The 26,466-nt window shown below is 42.3% G+C and overlaps 2 protein-coding genes across 2 annotated transcripts in view; one reads left to right on the forward strand and one right to left on the reverse strand.

Annotated features, from left to right (window-relative positions):
* Position 1: 1 nt before the first annotated feature.
* LOC118413667 (carboxypeptidase D-like) lies at positions 2-16,705 on the reverse strand. Its single transcript, XM_035817194.1, has 19 exons — positions 16,505-16,705; positions 15,302-15,575; positions 14,074-14,167; positions 13,449-13,548; positions 12,590-12,742; positions 11,926-12,043; positions 11,517-11,696; positions 10,921-11,060; positions 10,662-10,761; positions 10,015-10,180; positions 7,288-7,526; positions 5,425-5,518; positions 4,818-4,917; positions 3,636-3,791; positions 2,979-3,096; positions 2,272-2,451; positions 1,490-1,629; positions 1,225-1,324; positions 2-602 (listed from the first exon to the last, which is right to left on the reverse strand). The coding sequence occupies exons 2-19, from the start codon at positions 15,531-15,533 to the stop codon at positions 463-465; spliced, it is 2,550 nt and encodes an 849-aa protein (XP_035673087.1). The 5' UTR covers positions 15,534-15,575; positions 16,505-16,705; the 3' UTR covers positions 2-462.
* A 3,490-nt stretch (positions 16,706-20,195) lies between these two features.
* Positions 20,196-26,466, forward strand: part of LOC118412833 (L-rhamnose-binding lectin CSL3-like) — an 8,428-nt gene continuing 2,157 nt past the window's right edge. The window contains exons 1-3 of the mRNA XM_035815874.1: positions 20,196-20,306; positions 25,549-25,604; positions 25,986-26,264. Of these exons, the coding sequence (XP_035671767.1) occupies positions 20,302-20,306; positions 25,549-25,604; positions 25,986-26,264 (340 nt within the window). The 5' untranslated portion in view covers positions 20,196-20,301. The remainder of the gene's footprint in view (positions 20,307-25,548; positions 25,605-25,985; positions 26,265-26,466) is intronic.

A 26,466-nucleotide genomic window follows, 5' to 3' on the forward strand; every position in this document is an offset into this window, starting at 1 on the left:
ACTCTGTGTGAGTTCTGAATTTATTAACTTGCCGACATCACAAATTCAATTTCTTGATTCAAGGATTCACACGCTATTCCTAATGCTACTGGCACGCTATGGATCAGACAGAGTGTCTTGGTTGCACTTATGTAAAACTTACGTCCCAGGACTTAACACATATATGGCACTCTTCAACCATAGACTCCTTTTTAAGCATTGAACTGCATGGTTATTAGAAAAATATCAGAAGTTATCTAGACTTGTAGTTAAAGTAACAATAGAAATCATCAAGGTTCTGTTACATGTAGATGTTTTGTCAACTTGCATTAAATTTCATCAGTTGCATATGATATCTCTTCTGACACAACATTCGGAAACCGTAGGCAGGATATCATCCTACATTGTATTTGTTCATGAACGTGACCGTATATACAATTAATTCATTCCAAGTTCTAAGGCATGCGCCGTTGTGAATCTGCTTTAGATATCCATAGTGAAGTTCACAGTCCGTGCCCTTTTGCTAGTGACCCTGACCTGTTTGGTTTTGGTGGTGCCGCTGTAAGAAACGGTGACAGTGTAGGTACCAGGGACCAGCAGCCTCCAGTAGTCACCGTCTTTTGCTGTAAGGGACAAAACATGTTAGTATTAGCCTTTCCTCCTGTAAAACTATGTGCAATAGTTACTGTGTATGGAACTGCTACATGTACCCTGGAAACATGAAAAAAAACACATGGCCTTCATAGTACCTTCATTCTGTGTAAAATGAAAGACCTTTGTCCTGAAGTAAGTACAAAGGAAAATGAAGGATTATCAGACACTACCATAGTGGGTTTATCTAAATATGTCGACATTCAAATTTTTCAGAGCTACATGTAATACCAATAGGCTAGTTGAGCAACCCTGGTGGTGCGTACTGAGCATAAAAACCAGTAAATAAATAAACGGTGCAACCTATGATGTACTTTATTCTCTATTTGAGATACAAAAAAATTTGCTCTAGAAAATAAATTCATCATATTGAAAACCACTGATAGGTATCACAACACATAAACACCAATAAGCTATATCAAAAGAATACATGAACGCAATTCTCTGATTGGCCTACTGCATCTTTAAGTGGTCTTGCCAACAAATGTGGAAACATCAACGCAATTTTGCTGTGACTCCCTAAGTTATATTGCATTGGCGAGGCTCTAAAAATCTCACACAGAAGTTTCAATAGTTTCTGGCATGGCCACCGACCTGTTGTGACGTCATGGTTGATCCCGTCCACGTGAATGACCGCACCCTCAACTGGATCAAGGTTACGGTCCAACACAAAGCCTCTTATACCTTTGTGGGCCTATGAAAGTAAAAACATCTCATTATTTATGTTGTCAATGTGATACTATGTGTTTCTACTACTTATAACGCATCAAACACCACATTAACGTTTTCAGAAGCTAGTCAACTAGACCAGAAAGCATTGTTGAGTAAGGAAGATTTTGTAAGATATTGTTAACGTTACCTCCTCGAGGTAAGCAATCAGTGAGTTCCTGTTGTTTCCCCACTCTCTCCGAAGAACGCCTGCTGGCGGAAACTTGACGCACGACAGTTCCAGGGTGATCTCATAACAGTTGGTGTGAAGGTAGTTAAAATCTTGCATACCTGCAAGCATGGCAAGACATGAGATAATTTGTTGACATTTGTGTTATTTCTTTATCAGCAGCTAATGCTCGTGTTGGGTGTAGTTCTCCTAGAAGCAATCTTTTGATTGACAGAAAAAGTTTTGCATATCGATGTAGTCAAGTCAAGTCAAAGTAGAACGGGTACAATTATGGCAAACTTAGGTAACGTTAGACGGTATAAGACAACTAGCGATATACTAGATGATAACGTTACACCCATTTCCTTGCTGTATATTGTGTTAACATAGAGCCTATTCGGTTCCAATAACCAACTCATAAACTACCTTGTTCACTTTGCTCACTCGGTGTTTTATTTGGTAGCTAAAACACGACCATTACAACCTTGTCCTATGTGTATATGATGACATAAGGTCTAATTGGTTCTTCTAACAACAACTCATAAACCACTTTGGCTGCCTCGCTCACTCGATGGTTTATTTCTATAGGTGGTCATAGAATCCGACCATCATGATTTATTATGTTACCATACGCACCAAGCTCGGTGTGAGCCATTTACCCTATATTGATGGCCTATATTGATATTCCGTCCAAAATTTAATTATATGTACAAGTCTGAACATTGATATTCTCTGTTATGTTCTTTGATACAAAATGCACGTACCTCCTGTTACGGAGTACCAAGCAGCTCCGTTTGTGATGCCGCCCTGGCTGCCAAAATTCGAGCCGGAGTCACAGCCGGAGTCTGGCCGTGACATAGTCCTGTGGGCATCGGCGTAGGTGGAGGCGATCTGACGGAAGATGGCGTCATCGGGGGTACCAGCGTAGCGCTGCCATGAACCGTCTGATAATGAAGAAAGCCATATTATGATTGACTGCAATGGTTGGTAGTGATGTACCATTGGATGCAAGAGAAAAACAATGTTTCATAGAACTGTGATAGTCAATGCGATTGGTTGGTTGAAGTCAAATTTGATTACAGAGCAATGGCAATCAACAAGTATCTGATCTATATGAATTTGTGAATGAATTCCCGGGTAGGCATCTTGGGTGTCTATCAATGGTAGACAGCTTTGCGGTTTCTTTCTTACCGGTAATACCCTCGATCCTAATGATATTTGGTATGTGTGGGGGAGGGGGGTCTTGGGAAAAACGACGGTCAAGTTTGTGAATGGGCACTTAGGGACTTTCTATAAGGTACTGGTTTTGAAATCTTGTGTTCTGGACATGCTGTGGTCATGGCTTATGAGTAGTAGATAGCTCTTGGGCAGAGTCTGCCTGAGAATAAGTGCTGTAAGTTTGTAATTGGGCTCCCAATTGTTCTTTTTATCTCCATGAAAAAAAATTCACAAGAACAGTTTATAACTCTACCTCTACTTTGGTCGTAAGGGTAATTTGCTACCAGTGCTCCGTCGTGCAAATTGGCGCTGATGACGAATGGGTACTGCTTTATCCATCTGATGACAGCCTCCGTTTCAGGTGCGACAACCTGTACACACAAAGTACAAGAATTATGAGTTCTTTATGTACAACCAGCGGACTGCTTCATTCCTCAGAATAAAAATGATGACTGGAGATACTTCTCGCCGCTAGGTGGCGCTATGGCAAGATTGCGGTCCCAAACGTGACTGGGTACATTGTATCCCCGCTCGTCCAGATTCATGACTTGGTGTACTAATGTTTAGACATCATACTATACACTTAAAAAGCCTCTTATAATTGAAAAAACCCATGTTCATTGTGCTGAATATTCATTTACCAAACTGATGAAACAAATAACAGAAGGAGATGCTTCCCGTCCAAGAATCAATTGCAGTTGCTTTTACGTCATACAGAAATATAGTTTTAAAAAAGTTATGAAACAACCTAGGACAAAAGATCAAACAATACTTCATAATGGAATACGCCACAACATCATTGTCAAGCACTAGCAATTAGTGACGTCAAAATGATGTTCGAATAGAAGATCTGAGATCTGAGAAGAAAGGGAAGACGAGAAAGAGCGCACGCAAAGGAGAGAACACTTACCCCCTTCCAGTAACTGTTTGGAATAGGAATGTGGTCAGTAGGGCCGCCATATTGCTCGTTACGATAGACGATGGTGTTGAGAGCTGGGAAGTTCCTGTTGAGGTCGAGACCCTGGGCGTTCTCCCGACCTCTCACCCAGTTGTTGTTACCCGGGCCCTAGGTGACAGAAAGATCAGTTCCTATGTGAGCTGTTGTAGTTTTAGAGATATTGATGTCTAAAAGATAATATCAGACATATAAAAAAAAAGCAGCAAAAATTCCTGTACAGGAAAATCTTTGAAAGATGAAATATCAAGCAATTTTGTATGAAAAAAATGGTTGCCATTATTTTACAAATTAGTCCATTTTGTGTTAATAAAATTGGGTGTTTTAGAAACTCTCTTCTGTAGTTGCCTTCAAATAAGTCTTTGCAATATTTTAGATATTTGTACATCCATTTGAGCTCAAACAATCCTCTTGCTAATCGTTTAACATTAACTAAGCTACTGGAAAGCACTATCCACAAATAAACTGTATTTTCAAGGCAGATGGCTAAGGCCCGTCTTGCTACCTACATTGTAGTGTTAAGCTAAACTACTACCTGGTAAAGAGGGTACTAAACACCGTAGCCCACACTACTAACACCATAATTACTTCGCGGAGGTCTGCGATCTATTTTTTTCAACGTTTATCTAACCTTGGTACATCTTCGGCCTAAGCCGTTTTTCAAGATTTCAAGGGTGGAGGAGGTCAGAGGTCTCACTTTACCTCACCTAGTCCCATCCTCATCAGAGATCTAAATACCTTCTAAATATAATGTAGAACACAAAATCTATAGACTCCTGGTTGGTAAACATTTTGTTTGTTTGAACCTTTATTTATTCATGAGAAGCTCAAATCGGCCGGCAGGCCGCTTTTCATTGAGGTCATGAGGGAGGTCAGGGTCATATAAAATATAATACAGATACAGATTTACATTGAGTACTATTAGATTCATCAACCTATATCACTACACATACATTGTACAAAACATATAGTGGTGCAGATGGCTCAGTGTTCATAGTCCGTGTCCGTTCGTTTTGGTCAATAACTTTTACTTCAAGAGTCTCTTAAAGCTGGTCAGATTTGGAGCCGTACGTGTGTCTGGTGGTAGGTTGTTCCAGACATAACATAACAACATAACAACTTTGTGCAGACTCTTACCTGTCGTGCTGCAATTTCGTACCCGTCTGGGTTCATGGAGGCGAGGATGTGGATCCGGGTGGATTTTATCAGGCGCTTCACCCGATAGACGCTGTTGTAACTGGTGGAATGTTAAATGTTCAGATCAATGAAGAAGAGTCAGTCTCATACTCTTATCTATAGCAAAGATCTTTCCATTTCAAAGAGCCACGTGCTTGTGAAAATTTTATTCGTTGTTTGTAAAGCAATGTAAAGCGCTTACTAACAAGCTATCAGCCAGGTTCATTTGAGACGACCTGGAGAAAATCTTAACTTTAATTGCCCAACTTTTTTTATTGAACTCAGGCACTTTCCTCAGGGCCCGAATGGAGTCTAGTACTACTCCCTGTCGCATGGTGGCGCTGCAACAAAGATGCGGTCCCAAACGTAACGTGACTGAGTGTATATACCCCCACCCTTGTCCATGACTGATGTAAATTTTGTGATGAAAGAGCCTTATTGATCCTAAATGTGCGTCTGTTATATCAAACGTTGGTAAGTAAAAATTTCTCATAACTAGGCTCAAAGCTTAACTGATTAAGCCATTCACGGCACATTCCATTCTTTCCCATCAGACCTTGATCCTTACCTGTTACAGAGATACTGCATGAAGAGGAGTAACATCTCCCGTCCGGTCACCTCGTTACCATGCATGTTGGCCACGTACTTGACTTCCGGTTCGCCTGTAGGGTGGAAACAGGCTATTTTATAACCCATTGGGATTTAATTATATGGATAACTGTACTAATCGTTCGCTTTAGGAGGAAGTAACATTTAATGGATATGTAGAATAGCCTCGATATTATATTCATCTGTGACGGTAATCTACAGCTCAGAGACGGAGACGGGGGCCGATACCAACTGCCTGGCAATGCCAGTGTTTTAAGATATGTTTTATATCTGAAAATCATTACTGCTCATTGTAATAATTTATGTATAAAAGATAAGAAGGAGAACGTTTTGAACCAATATAAAGTTAACGGTACCAACACCACATTAACTCGATTTTGTACAATTTTGCCCCCTACTTTCCTACAAAAAAAAACCCAACTAAATAACGATAACAAACTGCGTCATGTTGAGTAATCGTGCTTCCAATAATACATATGAAGGTCAACCAAAATATGGTATGGAAACTACATAATTTGCTGCAGTCCAAATGGACACCTTTCCGAATAGACACAGGCTTTCCTCCGAATAGGCTTTCCTGCGCCAATATGCGTAGAGAAATAGGCGAGGTTATAGAGAAGGATTTTTCCAATCATAAACGAACGTCCCAAATGACACTTGAAAATATACGACTGGATCCCCGCTAGATTATCAATGGGTTCTTTAACCAAGGAGGTTAAAATCCTCCTTTCTTACACGACAGATCAGCTTTTCATCGTAAACTTTCATTCGGCACTCTACAATCCTGGCTTTGTTTGGCTTTTCTTGGCTTCCGATCCCCGGACCCCATGTGGCTGACAAGGTGTAAACCGTCAAGTCAGCTAAGCTTACATCGGCGAAAGGTCATTGTACTAGCGTAAATGCCAGACCAGATCTCCGATCTCAATGATGTCTATCGTGTTTATCAGGGTCTAAAGCCGGGCACGGGGGCATGTTGTAGATTTTCCTCGGGGGACAGAATAGTTCGACTGTATGGGTCATGAAAACAGCCAGACATCCAAGACTACATTGATTTCGTATCGTATACAAACGTTACTGATTCATAAGCAAGTTGGAATCGTCAGAATCATTCATATCTTCTGATAGTCTAAGAATAAACGAAATAAGAGATTTTTTCATCTTGTAGTAAATTCTACAGGACATTTGGGTATACTTGGCCCCATTCCCAAACAGGGTCCGTGGCAGGGCCAACCACCGACAACAAACTTTCCCGTATCCAGGCAGAATTTTGCAGGATATGTCGTAGACATCGTACAATATACTATCCCAAGAATGTCCACAGATTTGGATCGTGCGACAAGTTTACCTGGGTCATTAGTTCTGTTTTTTTTTATACAGATGGCTCAATGCTGTAGAAATATCCTCGCAAATGAACTATCATTAAGGCTGAGATGAAATATCATTTATGTTAATTTGTACCAAATCGAAATGAACAAAACGAATGAACCCTGTGCTTTCACTGTACTATTCATTTTTGTAGTATGTATATATAACGTTGACGATGTATGTGGAGAGATTTAATAAGACTCGATGTAATCTGTATATCTTATATTCTATCCCTTACCTCCTTCATGACCTAAGGCCTACAGGCCGATTTAGCTTCAAAAGGATAAACAAACCTCTGTCTTCTTGAAATATGTCGGTCATTTGTTCTGTACTTTTGTTTTGTCACATGGGTTTCATCGTTCGTCCATTCATTCATTCATTCATTCATTCATTCTTTCATTTATTCATTCATTCATTCATTCATTCATTCGTTCTTTCATTCATGCGGATGTCTCACCTGGCTCGTGGACTCCAGGGTTGTCCGAGAACTCGATGACAGTAAGGTTCCGTCCCTGCACACTCCGCCCGATGTTGTACACCATGCTGATGTCCGGACAGGCCGCGTGAGTCTCCGCGATGATCCTCTGTAGATCGTCATACCGGTGATGAAAGAACTCGTACCGTAGCCGTGCTCCAAGTGTTGTATGGATGGTCAGCAGAACGATGGAAAGCTCCCATAGGTTGGCCATGCTGTTGCTGAGGATTCAAAACCAAGAAACTTCAGATTCTTGCTGAGTCAACAACCTTATAAGACCTTATAAGCCACCAGCCACCGTGGCGCCATGTGTGGCGTAACTGGTAGAGTTTTGGGCTCGAAACGTAGAAGTTATCCGAGTTCGATACTCGCAGTGCCCCCGACGCTGCTGTGCCCTTAGGAAAGGAAATTTACACGACCTTCTTCACTTCACATGTGTAGAAACCAGGTTACTTCGGTCGGGGAGGTAAAATTTACCGTTACCATCCGTCTTTACTGTTAACATAAGTAACTATTACTTGAGTGCAGTGCGTGCCACGTCTGTCCCAAAACACACACGCACACACACAACACTAGGTCACCTTGCCACCATATGTATTATACGATTATACAACATATCTACACGTAGTAGTCTGAGCAAAAAAAAATGTCTTACCAATAGAAAAAAAGTTGCCTGATTGCTACGGTGGTAATCTTGTACAAGCTGAAGGCTCCACAGGTCACAAACTGTACTCCTCGGCCTAGAGCTACAAACTCCTCCGGCGTGTTGTCTGTTTATACCCTCTACTGTAATTCTTCAATGGATCCAGCGACCCGTGGAGCCTGGTAGAGGCTGACGATGGCAAGGCATGTTTGAAGTGGCGTCTAACTATGTGTAGTTAGAAACAAACTGGCTACAGCCAAGGAGGTTATAACCTCCCTCCTGCAGCTTTTAAAACCAGAAAATGGCGGACAGCCAACCCGCGAGTTGATAGACCGGATCACCCGGTAGAAATTGGAGCGTTCTCATTTCTGCTTAGTACCTAATCACCTTTGTCGGACTGGTGACTGAAAACACAGCGTTTTTCCTAGGCCCCAGGCTCCCAGTGATTAAAATTCTTACAACGTTCTGCGATAGTCCGTATGCCATGTGGGTATATACCTATTCGTGTATGCAGTCGATACTGTTTAGATCTAGAAATTGCAGTGTAACTTACTGAAAACAATACTAGCTATATGGTATGAGGACAACCTGTACATTTCTCCTCTAGCTAGGCATTTTCTGGCCTGGCTATATAAGCTAGTTCAATATGTTCTTCCCTGAAAAAGTATGTTTTCGTCGTGGACTTTGCAAGAATGTTGCTACACAATTCTAAATAGTTTATCTTCCATACTACTAGTACGGACATGTAAAGAAGGTAGGAAGTTCTACTCTAGATCTATCTATTGTTGTTATCTTACATAGAGCACCTCTAATGGTAGTTTAGTACCATATACTTGAATTGATATCCCCATATACTGTATCTTGATGTAGATACATGTATTGTACATTTATGTGCGTCTTGATTTGTGGTAGACCTTTAAAATCTACCAGTTCTCTTCGGTGTCCATATCATAATGTAGTTAAAGGTTTACCTCAAATTCGACAGTAATGTCTTGTCTCTTTATGACATCTACTGGCGCATTACTTTTCGTCCGTTTCCAACATAAAAGTCTTCGACTGCAACTACTTATCATAGAAAAAAGCTGCAAAATATGCATGTGATGTATTTCGCAACATCAAATATCGGAATCCAAGGCAAGTATTGTAAAATGTCAAAGTCAAAGACTTCATCAAAGTTTATTATCGCTTCGGCGAAACCAATTCAATTTCTTAGTTCTAAGAGTCATTTTCTATACCTATGTTTCCAGAAAAACAGGTGCCTTGGATCCTGACAGATGGCCTTGGTCGTATTTTTACAGTACAAATGTATACACCTTTCTCACGCGGCGGCCATGATAGATAGAAGACGAGGTCAATGAGGCAAACAGACAAAACTTATTTCTAAAATCAGGTCCCAGTTAGTTTTCCCCCAAACCACAAAAATGTTCATGATATAAGATAGAATAATAAATATTACAAGAAGTGTTATGCACCGAAAGATGTAGCAATTTAGAGTAGTGCAGACTGACCCCATAGTCCCTTAAGAGATGCAAAATAAAAACATAATAATGCAAATTTTTGACGGATTTGCAGCCATTCACTTATTGGTCGCTTTCCTAATTGGCAGGCTATCATTGGTTGAACTGCTAATTATGATGGACAGCCTTTTGTTTGCCACATTGAACTCGTTTTAGATCTATCATGGCCGCCGCGTGAGAAAGGTGTATAGGACTCCAGGAAAGCAGCACTCTCCCATGCCCAGAACATAATACATGTATACGCGGTACTCTATACAACCAGCCTGGTTGGTCAATTGCTTGTACATGTATCTATCAATAGTCAATGGTAAATTCAACCGTTAACAATGACAAGACACCTTTTTTATTTTAACCTTTAACCATGATACCTCATTGCAACGCATTATTCAGCATATACAGAGTTGTTGTCTGGTATAACGTAGTTACAATAGAAATCATCGCAACTTCTGTTAGTTAAACAACTTCAACGTTGTCATAATTCTGACGGTTGCACGGAATTATAGACGAGATATCATCATGTACGCGAATGCGACCAGTAGAATTGCTTAGGAAAGCCTACGACGTTGTATTTTTCTATAGATATCCAGGACGAAGTTGAGAGTCCGTGCTCTTTTGCTGGTGACCGTGACAGGTTTGGTTTTGGAGAAGCCGTTGTAAGAAACGGTAACAGTGTAGGTACCAGGGACCAGCAGCCTCCAGTAGTCGCCGTCTTTTCCTGCAAGGGACAAAACATGGTAATTTTAGCCTCACGGTCCTCATACATGTAAAAGTGTGTGCAATATGAAATTTGTATAATTTTACATAAAATTGACCTCATGAAACTGACGCAATAGAGATATTAGACTAACCACGTACATTTTACCTTCTTCACGTGAACAGATTATAATTAGAACAGGGTTGTAATTTTCAGGTCAAGTTTTGTGAATAACGTAAAAGTTAATCACCGTGAATTTTCTCACTGACGTTCAACTACTTAGGGTGCAGTATATTTCTTACCGCCTGGTGGCGTTATGAAGAAACGCCTGAGTCTGTATCCCCTCATCTCTGTTTATGACGCGTGTAGATTTCCTGATCCAGTTGTCTCAATAATCCATTGTGTGTGTTACTGTCCTGTCCTTGTCTAGTCTATCACCTTGGCCCCCTCCCCGGCTTAGTCTATTAAAGTCTTTTCTGGTAATGTCACAGCTGCCACCTACCTGTTATAACGTTATGGTTGATCCCGTCCACGTGAATAACGGCCCCCTCAATGGGATCAAGGTTATGGTCCAACACAAAGCCTTTTATGCCTTTGTGAGCCTACGGAAAAAGAAAACATGTATCATATACATGTGTCGTCCATGTTCATAATATAGGCACGTTACATATCTACTTTTCCACAATTAGACAAGGCCCACACATAGAGTCCAATTGTTACAGTACCTTTGTTTTGACTGGGGTACTAAAATGTAATGTTACCTGCTCGAGGTAAGCAATCAGCGCCTTCCTGTTGTTTCTCCACTCCGTTGGAAGAGCGCCTGCTGGCGGAAATTTGTCACACGCCAGTTCCAGAGTGATCTCATAACAGTTGGTGTGAAGGTAGTTGAAATCTTGCATTCCTGGAGGCAGAACAAGAGGAATGTGTTGGCATTTTGCTTTGAAACATTTGAATGGGCTATATGATGATAGCGTTACACTACTTTCCTTGTTTGTCTATCTTGCTATCTTTATCTATATCTATAGAGATATATATAGATATATTTGCATAAGGCCTATTGGCTTTACTTAAACAACTAGAAACCACGTCTTTCACTTCGCTCACTCGGTGGTGTATTAGACAGTTACAGAACACCATTCTCCTGTATTTATGCTGACACAAGAGCCATTTCTTCCTCTAATCAACTCATAAACTAAGTCGTTTGTTTCTCTTACTCCGATGCTTTATTACGTAGTTATTGAACCCATCCCTGCTTTATTATACCTCTATATGAACCTTGAGGGCGAGATATTAACCCTATATTGATATTCCATCAAAATCTGAACATTTATAGCCTGTCGTATCCTCACATACGTACCTCCAGCAGTGGAGTACCAAGCAGCCCCGTTTGTGATGCCGCCCTGGCTGCCAAAATTCGAGCCGGAGTCACATCCGTAGTCTGGCAGTGACATAGTCCGGTGGGCATCGGCGTAGGTGGAGGCGATCTGGCGGAAGATGGCGTCATCGGGGGACCGGGTGAAGCCATGCCACGATCCGTCTGATAATGAAGAGAGGCAAATATTGAATTGGTTCTCCGTGTGACGGTAATATTGGTTGATGGACTGAATGTCGCTTACAGAGTTCTGAAATGAAGTATCTGTGTTCGAGAATGCAGACTGCGATTTTATTACCTTCGTCAGAAGTTAATGTTTTTGCTATTGTGGACTGACTAATGAATGCAATAAAAAATTAAAGAAGGAAATAAAAAGTAGTAAAGATTATCCTACCTCTACTTTGGTCGTAAGGGTAATTTGCTAGCAGTGCTCCGTCGTGCAAATTGGCGCTGATCACGAATGGGTACTGCTTTATCCATCTGATGACGGCCTCCGTTTCAGGTGCAACATCCTGTATATTGGAAACAAGAAATTGAAGGTTTTCACAGGACAATTATCTTTCGGCAGTCTCTCTGCTACCATCTCTTAGGGCAATAATGACTTCAGCTACGATCTCGCCACTAGCTGGCACTGTGGTGAAAATGCGGTTCCAAACGTGACTGGGTGTGTATCCCCGCTCGCCCCGGTTCATGACTGCAGTACTCACTTTTAGAACCGTAAATGTCTTTTTATTGTGTGTAAAATTCAAAACCAATGAAACACAGAAGAGGGAGATTATATTTTCCGACCTAGAAATATTGACAATCGCAGTTGTTTACGTCATACATGTACCTTTTTTGATAAGACTTAAACCAGCTCAAAAAACATGGAAAAAGAAGCAATTGTTCATGAAGAAAACACCACAACATTGTTCACTGTCATGATTTACAAATTGGAAAGAAAGAAAGAAAGAAAGAAAGAGAGAGAAAGAAAGAAAGAAGGAAAGAAAGAAAGAAAATAAAGTAAGAAACTTTAGAAAGTAAGAAAAAAGAAAGAGAAAGAAAGAAAGACCACGTACCCCCTCCCAGTAACTGTCAGGAATAGGAATGTGGTCAGTAGGGCCGCCATGTTGCTCGTTACGATAGACGATGGTGTTGAGAGCTGGGAAGTTCCTGTTGAGGTCGATGCTCTGGACGTTCTCCCGGCCGCTCATCCAACCGTTATCTGGGCCCTGACAGAACGAACGGTACATGGGTGCATCATTATAGATTACTCGAGATATTGATATGCAAAAGCTTATAGTAGGCAGATGAAAAACAAAAAACAAAATGTATCTGTCAACGTCTTTAGTACCAGTTTTGTCATTTTTTAAAGAAGGAAATTATTTCTTTCCTATGTTTAACACATCATTTCATTGTTCATAAATAGATTTAGAATAGCCGTTATGCCACTTTTGTTCATAATCTTCATTTGTCTTCTTTTTGTGACGCACCAACGTTGTAAACCATTGTTTCTTTTGATTGTGTTCAGTTTGACAAAATATTCTTATAGTTTTACAAACAACAAATTCAGTAGTTTTTGGAAGTGAACTTGAAGAACATTTTCAATATGAAAGTTGATTGCTTGTTAACCTTGATTACATTCACAACAACACCGACAACAAGAAAGATATCCTAGATTTTAACGCTAGTTCACCTTTATCCGCGGGGTAACAAATATCCGTTTTTTTTTCATAATCCGGGTACTTAGGGGTATCAAGTCGACGGATGACGGTTTCAAATTCAATATTTACAAAATGCTATAGTTTAAAACAAACCACTATCCGTCGACTTGATGTTCCAAAATGCCATGTCTCTAGCAATACCCGATATAGGTTACCCCCACGGATAAAGGTGACCTGACGTTACAACTTTGTCTCTGTGAAACCCGTAACTTACCCGCCGTGCTGCTATTTCGTACCCGTCTGGGTTCATGGAGGCGAGGAGGTGGATTCGGGTGGATTTTATCAGGCGTTTCACCCGCCAGACGCTGTTATAACTGGGGGGAATATTGGAGTTATAGATTTAGTAAAGACAAGTCAGTCTCTTACTGTCATCTATAGCACAGAACTCTTCGATCATTCTTTAATGAAAGTGTGTGATAGTAACATTTCGCTATAGCACTTGTCGTTTGTGTCAATATAAAGAAATATCTTCTACACAACCTATGGGATATGCAGGAAAACTTAGATTTAACTGGTCAACTTTTTGTTATCTCAGGCACCTTCCTCAATGCCACAATGGGGTCTACAACACAGACGCATGGTGGCGCTGCTAAAAGGATGTAGTCCAAACGTGACAGAGGCTACTAGTATATCTCACCCATGTCCGTGACTGGTACATGGTGTAAATTTGTGATCCATGCAGCCATATTGATCCAACATGTGCTAGTTTTTTTATTTCTCCGGGGCACGGGTGAAACTTCTACCAGGTACATTTTCTCCAGGCTTTGACATTTTCTTCCCTGAAGAATCTATCTACTCTTACATTCCATTCTTTTTTCCCATCAAATTTTTATCCTTACCTGTTACAGAGATACTGCATGAAGAGGAGTAGCAGCTCCCGTCCCGTCACCTCGTTTCCATGCATGTTGGCTACGTACTTGACTTCGGGTTCACCTGTAGGGTGGAAAACGCGGGTGACGTCACCATAGGTAGTCGTGAAACCACCGAGAGGTACGTACAATCCCTCTGGTGTCCTGACGTCCACCGGGACACGTACAATTTGTGGCTTCAGAGCCCGGCCCTTTACGTACATCCCTACGGGCACCAGTGCAAATATGACCAATGCGTAATTGGCTATAGAGTAATAACGGTAAATGCAAGTTCGCGGGGATTTAATTTCGCGGTGGTTTTAAGTTCGCGGTAGCACCATGCACTGTAGTCGCTTACTGCCATGGAAAAATGTTCGTGGTGGTTTTAAGTTCGCGGTGAAACGGCGAAAACCGCGAAAACCGTGAACATTAAACCACCGCCAAAGTTTCTGCATTTACAGTACTAAGTATTCTTCTTGGCGCCCATGTCGGCTTTATTTTGGCACTGACCTTTGTGTCTCTAATTTTGTTTTTTCGGTAACTTGAAACTTGGCCAAAGTTAAGCTGCTTTCGAAACTGCGGGTGGCTTGTTGCTGACGTTTGAACGGGATACGATAGGAGGAAATAAACTGATTTTTCTTTACTTTTAGCTAGTGCTTAACACTGGAGTCCGAACAAGTATCGGTTTTCAGAAATAATGAGGCTGGGGGTGTTAAACTCCTTTCATTCCTTATATCATAGCAATCGCTACTTAGATAAAGGGGGCATTAGTATATTATCTGTTAACATCATCCCATTCTTTCTCTACGAAAAACCAATCTGTCACGAAAGAAACACAAACCAACTCAAACATCTACCCCCTGGCTCATGGCACACAAGTTCTATTCAACCTCTGCTTGGAGAGTATGTGACCGGACCCTTAGTTCAAATGTTTACAAATAAATGATTCAAATCTGCCATCCTCACATATATGAACTATCATTTTAATAGGAGTCGGGTAGCCTATATCGCCCTCCGTCTCAGAGACGGGGGGCGACATAGGCTATCCAGCACTTACGACCCGTTACTACAGTCCTATGGCTCCCATGTCACGTCCTGGAACCTACAGTAGACAGTACAGTAGGTCCATTCCGTGAAATTTTTGCCCAAAACTCTTTCTGTGTTGGTTAAATTTGATTTTGTCGTAATGTCATTTTGAAAATACTTGACGATGTCTCACCAGGCTCGTGGACTCCAGGGTTGTCCGAGAACTCGATGACAGTCAGGTTCCGTCCCTGCACACTCCGCCCGATGTTGTACACCCTGCTGATGTCCGGACAGGCCGCGTGAGTCTCCGCGATGATCCTCTGTAGATCGTCATACCGGTGATGGGAGAACTCGTACCGTAGCCGTGCTCCAAGTGTTGATTGGATGGTCAGTAGAACGATGTACAGTTCCCAAAGGTTGGCCATGGTGATGCGTTGTGGGTTTTGCCGTCAAAGGATATCCCAGGCCTACAAATGAACGTAAAGATGCTTAATTGATGTAATTCAAGAAGATAGTAGTGAATCTATTGCCCCTCTATTACATCATGACTGAAACTCCATATGTGTAAAGCCGATGCGTGTACCAGGGTCATACAGGAAGCACGTGTGTGTGTGCGTGTGTGCGTGTGCGTGTGCCTATGACTGTGCGGCTCAGCGTTTTACTAGCTTATGATAGGAAAAAATACACACAGCAAAACCTAGTAGGCGTACAAAATGCTTCAAAACAACCTCAAACCAAAACTTGAAAACTATTCAGGCCGCTGTCTTGCCTACAGTCAGTAGGTCAGGGTGATGATGCCACATGGACTGATTTTGAAGGCTCTCCAAGAGTTCATTGGGACGCCAACAGTCATTCAAATTCCAGTCACGTTCTACGATATAGTCTGACTAGCAATGATCTATATACAAACCTCACCATGTGGGAAGGGGCGGCTGCTTGCTAGTAGTATATAGGTTAGAGACTGTTTAGAGATCTTTAGATCCTCGCAGACGGTAGACTAGTAGTGTAGAATCTAGTGAAGTGTAAACTTATTTTAGCCCCAACTACTGTGTTAAATAGTTGAATTTACAACGTTATATGTGTGCTTATGTTTTTAGAACCGATGCCTTTCGAAACTACTTGAATCTGTTTCGGTCTAAATATACATGTTGGTCCACTACCGTGTAACCCTTTCGTCCAAATTGGGCCTAACACTATCAAAGGAAATAGCAACAAACGAAGGTAGTGCAAACAAACAATTTGGTGTTCAGCAAGTATGTGTGAGCCTTTGATTCCTTGATATTAATGCATTCTACTCTTTATAGAGGACGTTATACACTAGACCAAGACGTCTCAGAAAAACCTTGAGTAAAGCGAGTGATAATGTCTTGATCAAAGAACTGAAGAAGATACTTACCAGCGGTCGTTTGCGGTTTAGCGTGTGGTCTCTGGTGGACGAGTGGAATGGATAGCCTACCGGTTTAATACGTAGTGAACTCGGTCCCTGCAGTGGATTGGTCACGACGCGTACGGAAGAAATGCTTCGCTGTGCTGTAGTCGGAAACGCTGCGGTTGACTGTTGCTGCAAGTTCGTGCCGGTTTTATTTATACCCACAGGAAACACCCTGACCCTGGATTCGCAGAAAGATCAGCCCCCGCCGCGCGGACATCTGGGTAAACATTGGGACACGTCATCTTGGCATCACCATGGGAACAGGACAGAAGACAGTGTTAAAGACGAACAAACCGCTAGGATTACCATAAAATGATCCTCCCTTCTTAGTTCTTGGTGAATTTCCAAGAAATGATTAAGAAACGTTTCACTTTCAGTATCTTGGATCAGAGATCTTTCATTGGATGGTGACGTACAGCCGGCGGCTCCGAGTAATGCAATATGCCTACAGTAGGTCACATTTCCATGGGTCCAAACCGGGGCCCGGCCGGGCTGTTTTAGGAAACAAAAAAATATATATACAGTACATATAACTAGAAATAAAGACAAACGATGCCCACAAATCTCCTTTTTACGTTTTGTGTATTGTCTTTTATATCTTTTATTTCGTATTTAGTCATAATGATCGGTTCATGTGTTGGCCTTAGGTGACCCCAGGTGTCACACCTAAGCTGTTAGAGGCGTAGCGAATCGACTTTATGAGAGTTATAATACTTCTTGTTCGGCGTAAGAAGAAAATGAATGAAAAGAAAAAGCCATATGGAAATGGTCATCTGTAAAGTCTAACGTTGAGCAGTTAGGGATTAGCAGTACTTTGCGTCTAATGTCCAATCGTTTTGCGTGTGCATATCTTCAATGAATGAATGAATGAAATTTATTACACGTACAAGTATAGGTCATGTCATAGTAATAAAGAAAAAGTACAACAGCAGTGATAGATATCTTATTACATAAAACACATGTATACTACTTTCTGAAGGTTCAACTTCTTTTCGCTTCTTAATTGAGACAGATGCAAATGTACGGACCGATGCATAGCTTATAATGGTGCTATTTGAGTATCGAAAACTGAAAACTAGGAACCTTTTCTTGTATACGATTGAAGAAAATATTTTCTCATTGTTAGGTAACGTAATTAGATAACAATAAAATGACAACTGTCTCAGTTCTTATCTGTGACAACATACATTTACGTCTGCACATGGATACATTCAGACAACCCAACATCTGCTTGGAGTTTTAATGTTTGCCCGCGAACCTGTGAAGGCGATGACACACATGGCGTCATCAGGTTGTCATAGTAACCCGGGTGCAGAGGCGTTTGGCAAGTTATCGGAGCATGACTGTAGATGACCTCTCTACTCAGGAGGTTATTGACATTGAATATACAAAGTCCCACTTACACGTGCACGTGTTGGACAGATGTGATTTCTTCATTTAGGTTTGACTTGTCTTGACTTTAGGCCGGTATTAGTACATTTTATGGATGGCATCCACTCATGCATTCGAGTTGTTCTATTTGATGAAAAAAGTCTTATTTCTTTAGTCTTAATTCGGAGCTTTTGTATATACTTTGATATAAGTCTCGCCCCGAGACAGCCACGCCTGGAGCACTTTAAAGAACCCAGCACAGTATACGTAGAAGTCGCTTAATTGCACGGCCTATTTGCCAGTGAATTTCGTGCAATTATCCGGCCGGCTGATGCAATAATGCGAAGTTATCTAGCTGGAGTTTGGGATTTGGGGATTCCGTGCAGTTAGCAGAAGTGTGCGTTAATCCGATGTGCAATTAACTGGTTTCTACTGCACATAAGAGTAGTGGGCCGTTATACCGCACGTGCCCAGGACACAGTGGCCTGAAACCACAAGAAGGCTATGGGAGTTATATATATTTTTAACGCAATGTAGAATGTAAAGCTCTCACTTTCGATGAAAGGTCTGATCTAACTGGGGCGCTGTTCCTACAAGAAAGAAGTAAAACCCAACCTGTTTAGAAATAGCTAACACTAGTATTAGTCTAAGAGTAGAATATTGTTTATAACTGTCCATTGCTACTTGTGAGTGAGTTACTTGTATAATGTATCTACTATGTTTATACCATGTACTTGCAATTAGCCCTCGGGCACGAACTTGCAAAATAAACTTCATTAAACCTTTGCCCAATCTCCAAGCAGATGTTGGGAACAAAATCCCCAACAGTTTCCTAGCTCCCAGTTTCTCTAAAAAACTGTCCCCATAGAAAAACGGGGAGCTATAAGAAAACAGTCTCGACTTTGTCTCCAAACGTCTGTCTGCTGTATAATGTATAATGAAACACACTACACATGTGTATGTGCCTATGTGGTTTATAGCATAATACCGACCCGTTGGGCCGACGGATGCTGATGCTGATCAGGATATGATGCTTATAATGATGATACGATGATGATGATGATATAATTTTGATACGATGATGACTATTTTAGGATGATGATGATGGTATGATCATAAGATGGTAATGCTGTTGACCTTTAAAGATGAAATTCTGGGAAAATCTGGTTGCTTTCTGGGAAGTTGTTTTGGTATATGTTGGACATTTCCTGAAGATGACAATGATGATTGTTATAACCATACCACTGTCAATAATGATCAACGTGTACCAGTGATGTTTATCCTATAAGTTGAATTCTGGGAGTAAATAGCGACTTTCTCTGAAGTTGTCTTCAAGGAACCTAGGACGTTTCATCTAGGATCTATCTATGATGAGTGACTTTCTTGGGGAGCCGCACTTTTTGTCAAAAATATCGATAAATAGCAACTTAAGGGGGGGGGGGGTCACACGTGCGTATATATTCACGTCCGTGATCCGTACAGAGTTCGAAGCCTCTACCAGGCTCCACGGGTCACTGTAGAAATAATAGAAATTGGACAAATTTAGATGCATAATATGCCAAAAGACTTCTAGCTGACCGGGGAGTGTATCTTTAGATCCAGCTAACCCGTCCGGCATGTTTTATGTATATATTTGCCCAATTATTTTTCCGGCAACCCGTGGAGCCTGGTAGAGGCTAAAATTTCCACACGGATCTCGTACGGACTTGAATATATACGCACGTGTGAACCCACCTTAAAGTCTTGACGAATTCCCCATAAGGTCAATTTTTTTGGGAAAACATGGTGGATTTCTCAGAAGCTATCTTGTTCCGCACAACGTTTCCTCCTAAGAGATTATTGATGCCAGAGTGATTTGAACTAGTCTATGTGGTAGATTGACGGTAAAACGTCCGACTCATGATATCTGAATTGTTTTTTTTGCCTGCGTGTACATTTTTATATCTTTACATACTAATTGCTACTAACTAACACGGGAAATTTGTATAAAACTGGCAGTTGTGAAAGCTGTTGTTACGTTCATGTATTGACTAGATAGTCCACCCCCTTTGACCCTGAAGCAAGTTGACCTTACTGTTTATACAAAACTTGAAAATTTGACCACAAAACCTTTTTCAGTCACGTGCATGGTCTTGATATATGTATCTTATAATCATATCAATTCATTTCACTATCAAACATGATTTGATTTTGAGTATCACAATAAGAAACCCAACGCGAGACACAAAATAACTCACGTAAAGCTCACTGAGCAATCTGTAGGCCACTCCCCTGGACTGAAAGAACACACCTGGACACGCGCACACCTAGCTACTAGTATTTCCTCCTCAGACCTGGCCGAAGAAACACGTACCTGCGGTGCCGTGTACAAGACAGGAACGAGAACAACAATGAAGTAAGACTCTTGAAATATGTCAGAGACTTTTCTACTTGTTATAAATCAAAGTTCTTGTGGCAGTGTAAAAGTACAAATGTAGAAGTATAAGACTTATATTTATAAGGTACAATGATTTTCTTCCAGCATTTCCTTTTCGTACTCTTCAAAACTGAAGTTAAACTTGCTCAGTACGGCGCATTTTTATTTGGTACGACTATGCAATGACTAAAGCTACATTTTTTGTTTTGTAAAAGTTTAGATACCCTTTTCTACTGTCTATGAAATGGCTCTTGCCTATTTGGTATATAAGCATACATGTCCTAATATTTTCCGGGTGAGTCTCGTGTGAAAACGTTTCGAATCAGCGACGCTTTAAAGCAATGAAAGACATGTATGCGTGTGTTGTTGCATTGAAAACAACAGAAATCGCAACTTCCAATTTTGAAAGTTGTTTTCGATACGCCCTTTCAGTGGTATCCTTCAGGTTTGTACGACAATGCTGTAGGCACCTGCATGGTTTTCGTAAACTAAATTTAGATTCAACCCCAACAAGAGTTCGTAGACCTCAGGCCTGCATGAAATGTATTGGGTTTCTGTAGACCTATTGTGTATTTTTGCCTTTTTGTCTGTGGTACGTGGTTGGAAAAATGAGCTTTTTACTGTGTTGGTTGTGCACCATGCAAATGTCTGACTCTGAAATTCCATTTTCTGAATTTGTAAGTTTGGACAGGGATGAACATTACTTATTTTGGATTTCTTAAGTATGTAACCAACCACAGTACTTTGAAGTTGTTGAGACGCTACCTTTTTTTGTCTCAGATGGCCCATGCACATGTAGTTACTCTGTCACATGATATACTAATATCTTCCTATTTCAATGTACTGACCTAATGCAGCTGCTAAGTCTCCTTGGTTTGTGTTCTTCCAATGATATTCATTAAAGATTTATTTCTGGGGTGTTATTCACTTGACATCGGAATGTTACTCGCATAATTTGACCAATGATACTTTTATCTGTAGTTCCATAGACATTAGACAACATGAATAGTGGTAGCCCCCATGCAGCAGCAACAGTTAGTCCCCAGGGTGGTATGATATTTTCATTCAATCCATCCAACCCAAACCTAAATCTCCTGTAGTATCTAAGCCAAATTTAACAGCATAATTTACTATGAAAAATGTCCTTGTCAATCCCATTTATAGATGGCAAGCTGCTGGCAATGGAAGCTTTGAAAAGTTCAGAAGCTGTTGTAGTCAAAGCAAACACCCAGCAAACATCCCCGCAAACCAATGAGCAGTTGCTTAGAAGGGGAATTTCATCATATATTTGCCGCGACAAAATGCAACAAACGATACTGAATTTAAAACAGAACAAAGCTAAGCCTCCACCACTTAACCCTGCCTGTACCATAGATTAAGCAGGCCCAAAAACCAAGCGAATATGACTAGCCCAAAACAACAAATTACCTGTATACAGTATGGAAATGGCATTACCAAAGAAACAAAAAGAAACACAGGACAAATCATACACATACCTTTCTCTTATGCCCACACTCTATACAGTTCTCCTCCACATTAGAAAATTGCATCTTCTTCTGTTTAAGTTCAAGTTCAACCATGATTGCCAACAGGGTAAAGGAACTTGTACCGGAACTTAAAACTCAGTACTATACAGCTCTAGAAACACCACAAAGAGTAATAAGCAAACTCCAATTATACCTGACCAACAGATATATAATCTGGCACACTCCCGTCATCTGGCAAACTGTCAGTGCCACTAAGTAACCTGATACATTGAAGGTAGCCCAGGCCAGATGATGGTTCTACACCCAACCATAATCTGTTTTTAAAACCAAGCAGATATTGGGAGGATGCCCCAACCACACTAAAACAGGGTCAACCTATACAGTATCAAGTTCAAGCACTAGGAGGCCCAAAATCAAACCTGACCACCAGGACACCACAAACAACTCACGTACCAAATGGCAACACAATGGCACCTTGCGTTCCGGAGATACAGCGCACGCCCCGTGCCCGCACAAAAGGTAACCTAAAATGTCAAGTTCAAGCACCAAGGGCGCCAAAATCAAAATTGAGCATTATTCAGCCACCGCCGACACATGTGCCAAGTATCATCGCGCCAGCACCAGCCGTTCAGAAGATATAACTCCGGAAACACCCCTCCCGGACACAAAATTCGACCTGCCGGGTCAAGTTCAAACGCGACAAGGCCCAAAGTCAATCCTAGGCAACAGGCAACAACCCCCCACCCATGCACCAAAAATCGTCGCAATCGCGCGTATCGTTCCGGACACACAGCGCCAAAAGTGCCCCCAAAACACCAAAAATGCCACCTGCAATGTCAAGTTCAAACGCCAGGAGGCCCAAAATCAAACCTGAGTGTTAGGCTACCACCCCCAACCCACGTACCAAAAATCGTCGTGCTCGCACCATCCGTTCACGAGATACAGCGCCCTACATCCCCGGCTACCGAAAAGTTCCCACCAGCATCAAAACCATACCTGCATACATGCAGGTAAAAAATACAATTTTAACCTCCTTGGTGTTAGCAAAGGGTTTTCTACAGAAACATATAGATTATGTGACACTGTCTTTGGCAAGGTTCCAATTTCTTGCTCGACCACTTTGCATGTGACACGCTTGGTGGTGTTCACCTTTTCTTCACACATCATATGCATATCACTCACTCATCCTCTTGCACATGGTGCGTAGAGCCGACTGCGTGCACTAGAGTTCTCCACCGCCCTCTGTTCAATGCTGCTGGCTGCGCCTGCTGGGGTGTGATGTTGATGCTGCGGAGATCTCTGGTCACCACGTCCATCCAGCGGGTGCGAGGCGCCCCCCGTGGTCGCCGCCATCCTGCCTGCTTGGGATCGAAGTCTAGCAGGGCTCTCGTAGGGTGTTCTGGGGGGAGGCGAAGGACGTGGCCATACCAGCGGACTCTTCTCATGGCAGCGAGGCTAGAGGCAGGAGGTTGTCCGGTCTGCTCCCGGAGGTCGCAGTTACGCACATGCTCTTGCCAGCGAGTGCATGTGATTCTCCTCAAGGCTCTGCTGTCAAACCCATCGAGACGGGCTGCCAAGGTGTTGCTCAGCGGCCAGGTTTCGGAGCCGTACAGAAGGACTGATACGACGGAAGAGTTGTACACGCGCTGTTTGGTCTGTAAGGAGACATGGCGGTGTCGTCAGAGTGGTTTCCACAGGGACTGTAGGACAGCGGAGGCCTGGGCACGTCGTTGATTTATCTCTGGCTTCAAGTCGCCTGTCTTAGAGATGATAGAACCCAGGTACTTGAATGTGGAGACAAACTTGACGGGGCAGCCGCTGAAGATGAAGGGTTCGGGGTCAGGGCCGTCTCCAACATGCATCAGTTCCGTCTTGCCCCAGTTGATACTGAGTCCAAGCTTCTTGGCCTCCTCGTCGTAGACTGTGAGAGCGTCTTGAAGTCGGGTCAGGTCATCGGCAAGCAGGGAAGTGTCGTCGGCATACTCTATGTCCGCCAGGTTGTACTGCCCGAAAGATACCCCAGGGACACGCTCACAGACCCTGGACATCAGATAGTCGATGATGCAGTTGAAGAGATCCGGTGCAGCCACGCATCCTTGTCTGACCCCACTGTTGATGGAGAACCACTCGGACTCTTTCCCGTTCACTCTGACGCAGCTCTCCGCGGAGTTGTACAGCTGCTGGAAGAGGGAAATTGTCTTCTGAGGTGCTCCAAGAAGTCTCAGGATTTTCCAGAGGGAGGCGTGGTCTACCGTGTCGAACGCCGCTCGGAGGTCGATGAATGCGATGTAGAGGTGACGGTCCTTTCTGAACTCCCGGGCCTTCTCGATAGCCAGACGGAGTGCAGAAATGTGGTCGATGGTGGAGCGGTTTGGCATGAAGCCTGCCTGTTGCGGGCGCCGCCTGCTCCTGATGGCAGGGATGGCTCTGGTGAGGAGGATACGGGTGAACAGCTTGCCTGGAATGGAAAGTAGGGTGATGCCTCTGTGGTTGCTGCACACCAGCTGGTCTCCCTTCCTTTTCCAGAAAGGCAGGATGATCCCTCGCCTCCAGTCATCAGGGAGTGTCTCACATGGTTCACAATCTGAGTAAGCCACTGAATCATGTGATCCCCTCCTGCCTTCAGCATCTCAGCCGTTATGTTGCAGATCCCAGGGGCTTTCCCATTCTTCAGTTTACCCAGGGCGGCCTTCACCTCGTCCGGAGTAACAGGAGTTACGGGACAGTCTGCGTTTGTGGCATCAGTCGCACTGGCTGCTGGCATATGCACATACACAAAGACACATACCAAACTAGATATAGCACGTTTAAACACCATGTGGTGTTGTCGTCGCATGGTACTAACTTCCTGCCCAACCACTTTTTATTGATGACGTCAGAGCGGAACATAGCTGTGTTGAATAAAAGACACGAAGATAGGATTTCAGACTTATGGGGGCACACACCAGTTTATTTGGGGTTTCAATTGGAGGCGACATACCCTAAAGTCTAGCGACCAGCTTTACCAGGGAATTATCCTGAAGCAAAATAACTGTATATCTGGTGAAAGCATATTCCTTTAGCTACAAGACAAACTAAGTTTCGATCCTTCAACTTCTCTGATTTTAAAAAAATTAGAGGGAAAAAACATTATTTTCATGTAAAAAATAATGCAAAAAATCGGGCATTTTGGCATTGAAAGAAAAACATGAAGATGATTTTTCCGGCAAACACGACTGATACTGTCAGAAAGAGGAAAACCTAACGAGTAATCCAGCTAATTATAAAGAAAATTCTAGTACTACAGTTTTTTTAATCATCCACGGCGCGCGGCATTACAACTCGGCTTAACACAGCGCTTCAGAGGACAATCTAGGTCACGAGCCGAATCACATTCAGGCGTAGGAATATCCCGGAAGTAAGACGCGGAACAAAACACAATTTGCACCGAAAACACACCATTTCCTACGCTTTTCAGCCATGTAACCGTTTAATGTCATTTCGCAGGAAATAATGAGAAATGTCAACTCAAACATGGACCCTCGGAAGCCTTTCGTCACTTTTTTCTCGCGCACTAGCTCGGACCCCTGTCGCGGAAGAACTGGTGTGTGCACCGTTATTGGCAACGCCTCTGGGGCGGATTCCCATAATTAATTATAGCGTATATCTGTTAATCAACACACCAAAATCGGTTGATGAAAATGTTGTAAGTGTGTGAACAGTAGATTCAAATTATTATACCTTTTTTCTCTCAGGATCCAACTTTGCCTTGTTGTGATTCTTCTGGGAGTGTCACTGAAGTCGTCAGACGGTAAGGCATCAGAGTTCCTTCACTGGCATGACTGCTTGACGTCCATATCATAGTGTAAATGCACGCACAATCACTTTTTCATCACGCATACCGCTTTATTGTATTGTATTCTATTAGTCTGACTTTTTTGTACATTTGTCAGTTCACTGAAGTCACATCAAAAGATCATTTTATTGTTGTTGGTAAATTGTAGGTTTATTGACAACAGTAGTAAATATAAAATTGTATCAACTTCTAAAATTATAAATCCTAGAGTAACCAATAACCATGGATATGACACAACGGTCACCACCATTCCGTTTCTCAACTGTCACTTAGGTATTTCAAAACTATTATAATATAAAATCTTGCATTCTTTTTCCCCTTTATATATCACTGCAGCTACCATAACCACCCGGGTTTGTGAACATCGCGGTTTGTACCTTCGATGTCCTTACGGTCGCCAAATAGACATCGAGTACGCCCTGTACGGCCGTACCCAGCACGGCATCTGCGGAGGGCCCGTCCGGACCATCGACTGCCGGAGCGGGTCCAGTCTCTACAGGGTGCGGAGCTACTGCCAGGGACGGCACAGCTGCTCCGTCCGAGCCTCGAACGGCGTGTTTGGAGACCCTTGCTATGGGACGTTCAAGTACCTGGAAGTCAAGTACTCGTGTGTCAGTAAGTGAATAACCGATTTTTAATACATTTTTACTAAGGAATATTTATAAAAACATTTGGCCGGTTTGAGAAATGATGCAGGCGCATGTTCAATGCATATCAAGTCGACCAGAGCGTTTACGTGACGTCATCGTTATGTCCGCCGCCATTTTGGTGTCCTAATTTGCATTGCGGTGAATCTTTCGGACGGTTCAAGATCTCC

The sequence above is a fragment of the Branchiostoma floridae genome, chromosome 4, assembly GCF_000003815.2.
Source record: "Branchiostoma floridae strain S238N-H82 chromosome 4, Bfl_VNyyK, whole genome shotgun sequence".
Lineage (NCBI taxonomy): Eukaryota > Metazoa > Chordata > Leptocardii > Amphioxiformes > Branchiostomatidae > Branchiostoma > Branchiostoma floridae.

Bases quoted from the DNA above. Each gene is read 5' to 3' on its own strand.
- LOC118413667 (XM_035817194.1), bottom strand. From the start codon at position 15,533: ATGGCCAACCTTTGGGAACTGTACATCGTTCTACTGACCATCCAATCA. The intron at 12,044-12,589 runs GTACGTGGTCTT...TCCAATATACAG, and splicing joins CTGACAGTTACTGGGAGGGG to GATGTTGCACCTGAAACGGA. The intron at 1,325-1,489 runs GTAACGTTAACA...TTACTTTCATAG, and splicing joins TGATTGCTTACCTCGAGGAG to GCCCACAAAGGTATAAGAGG.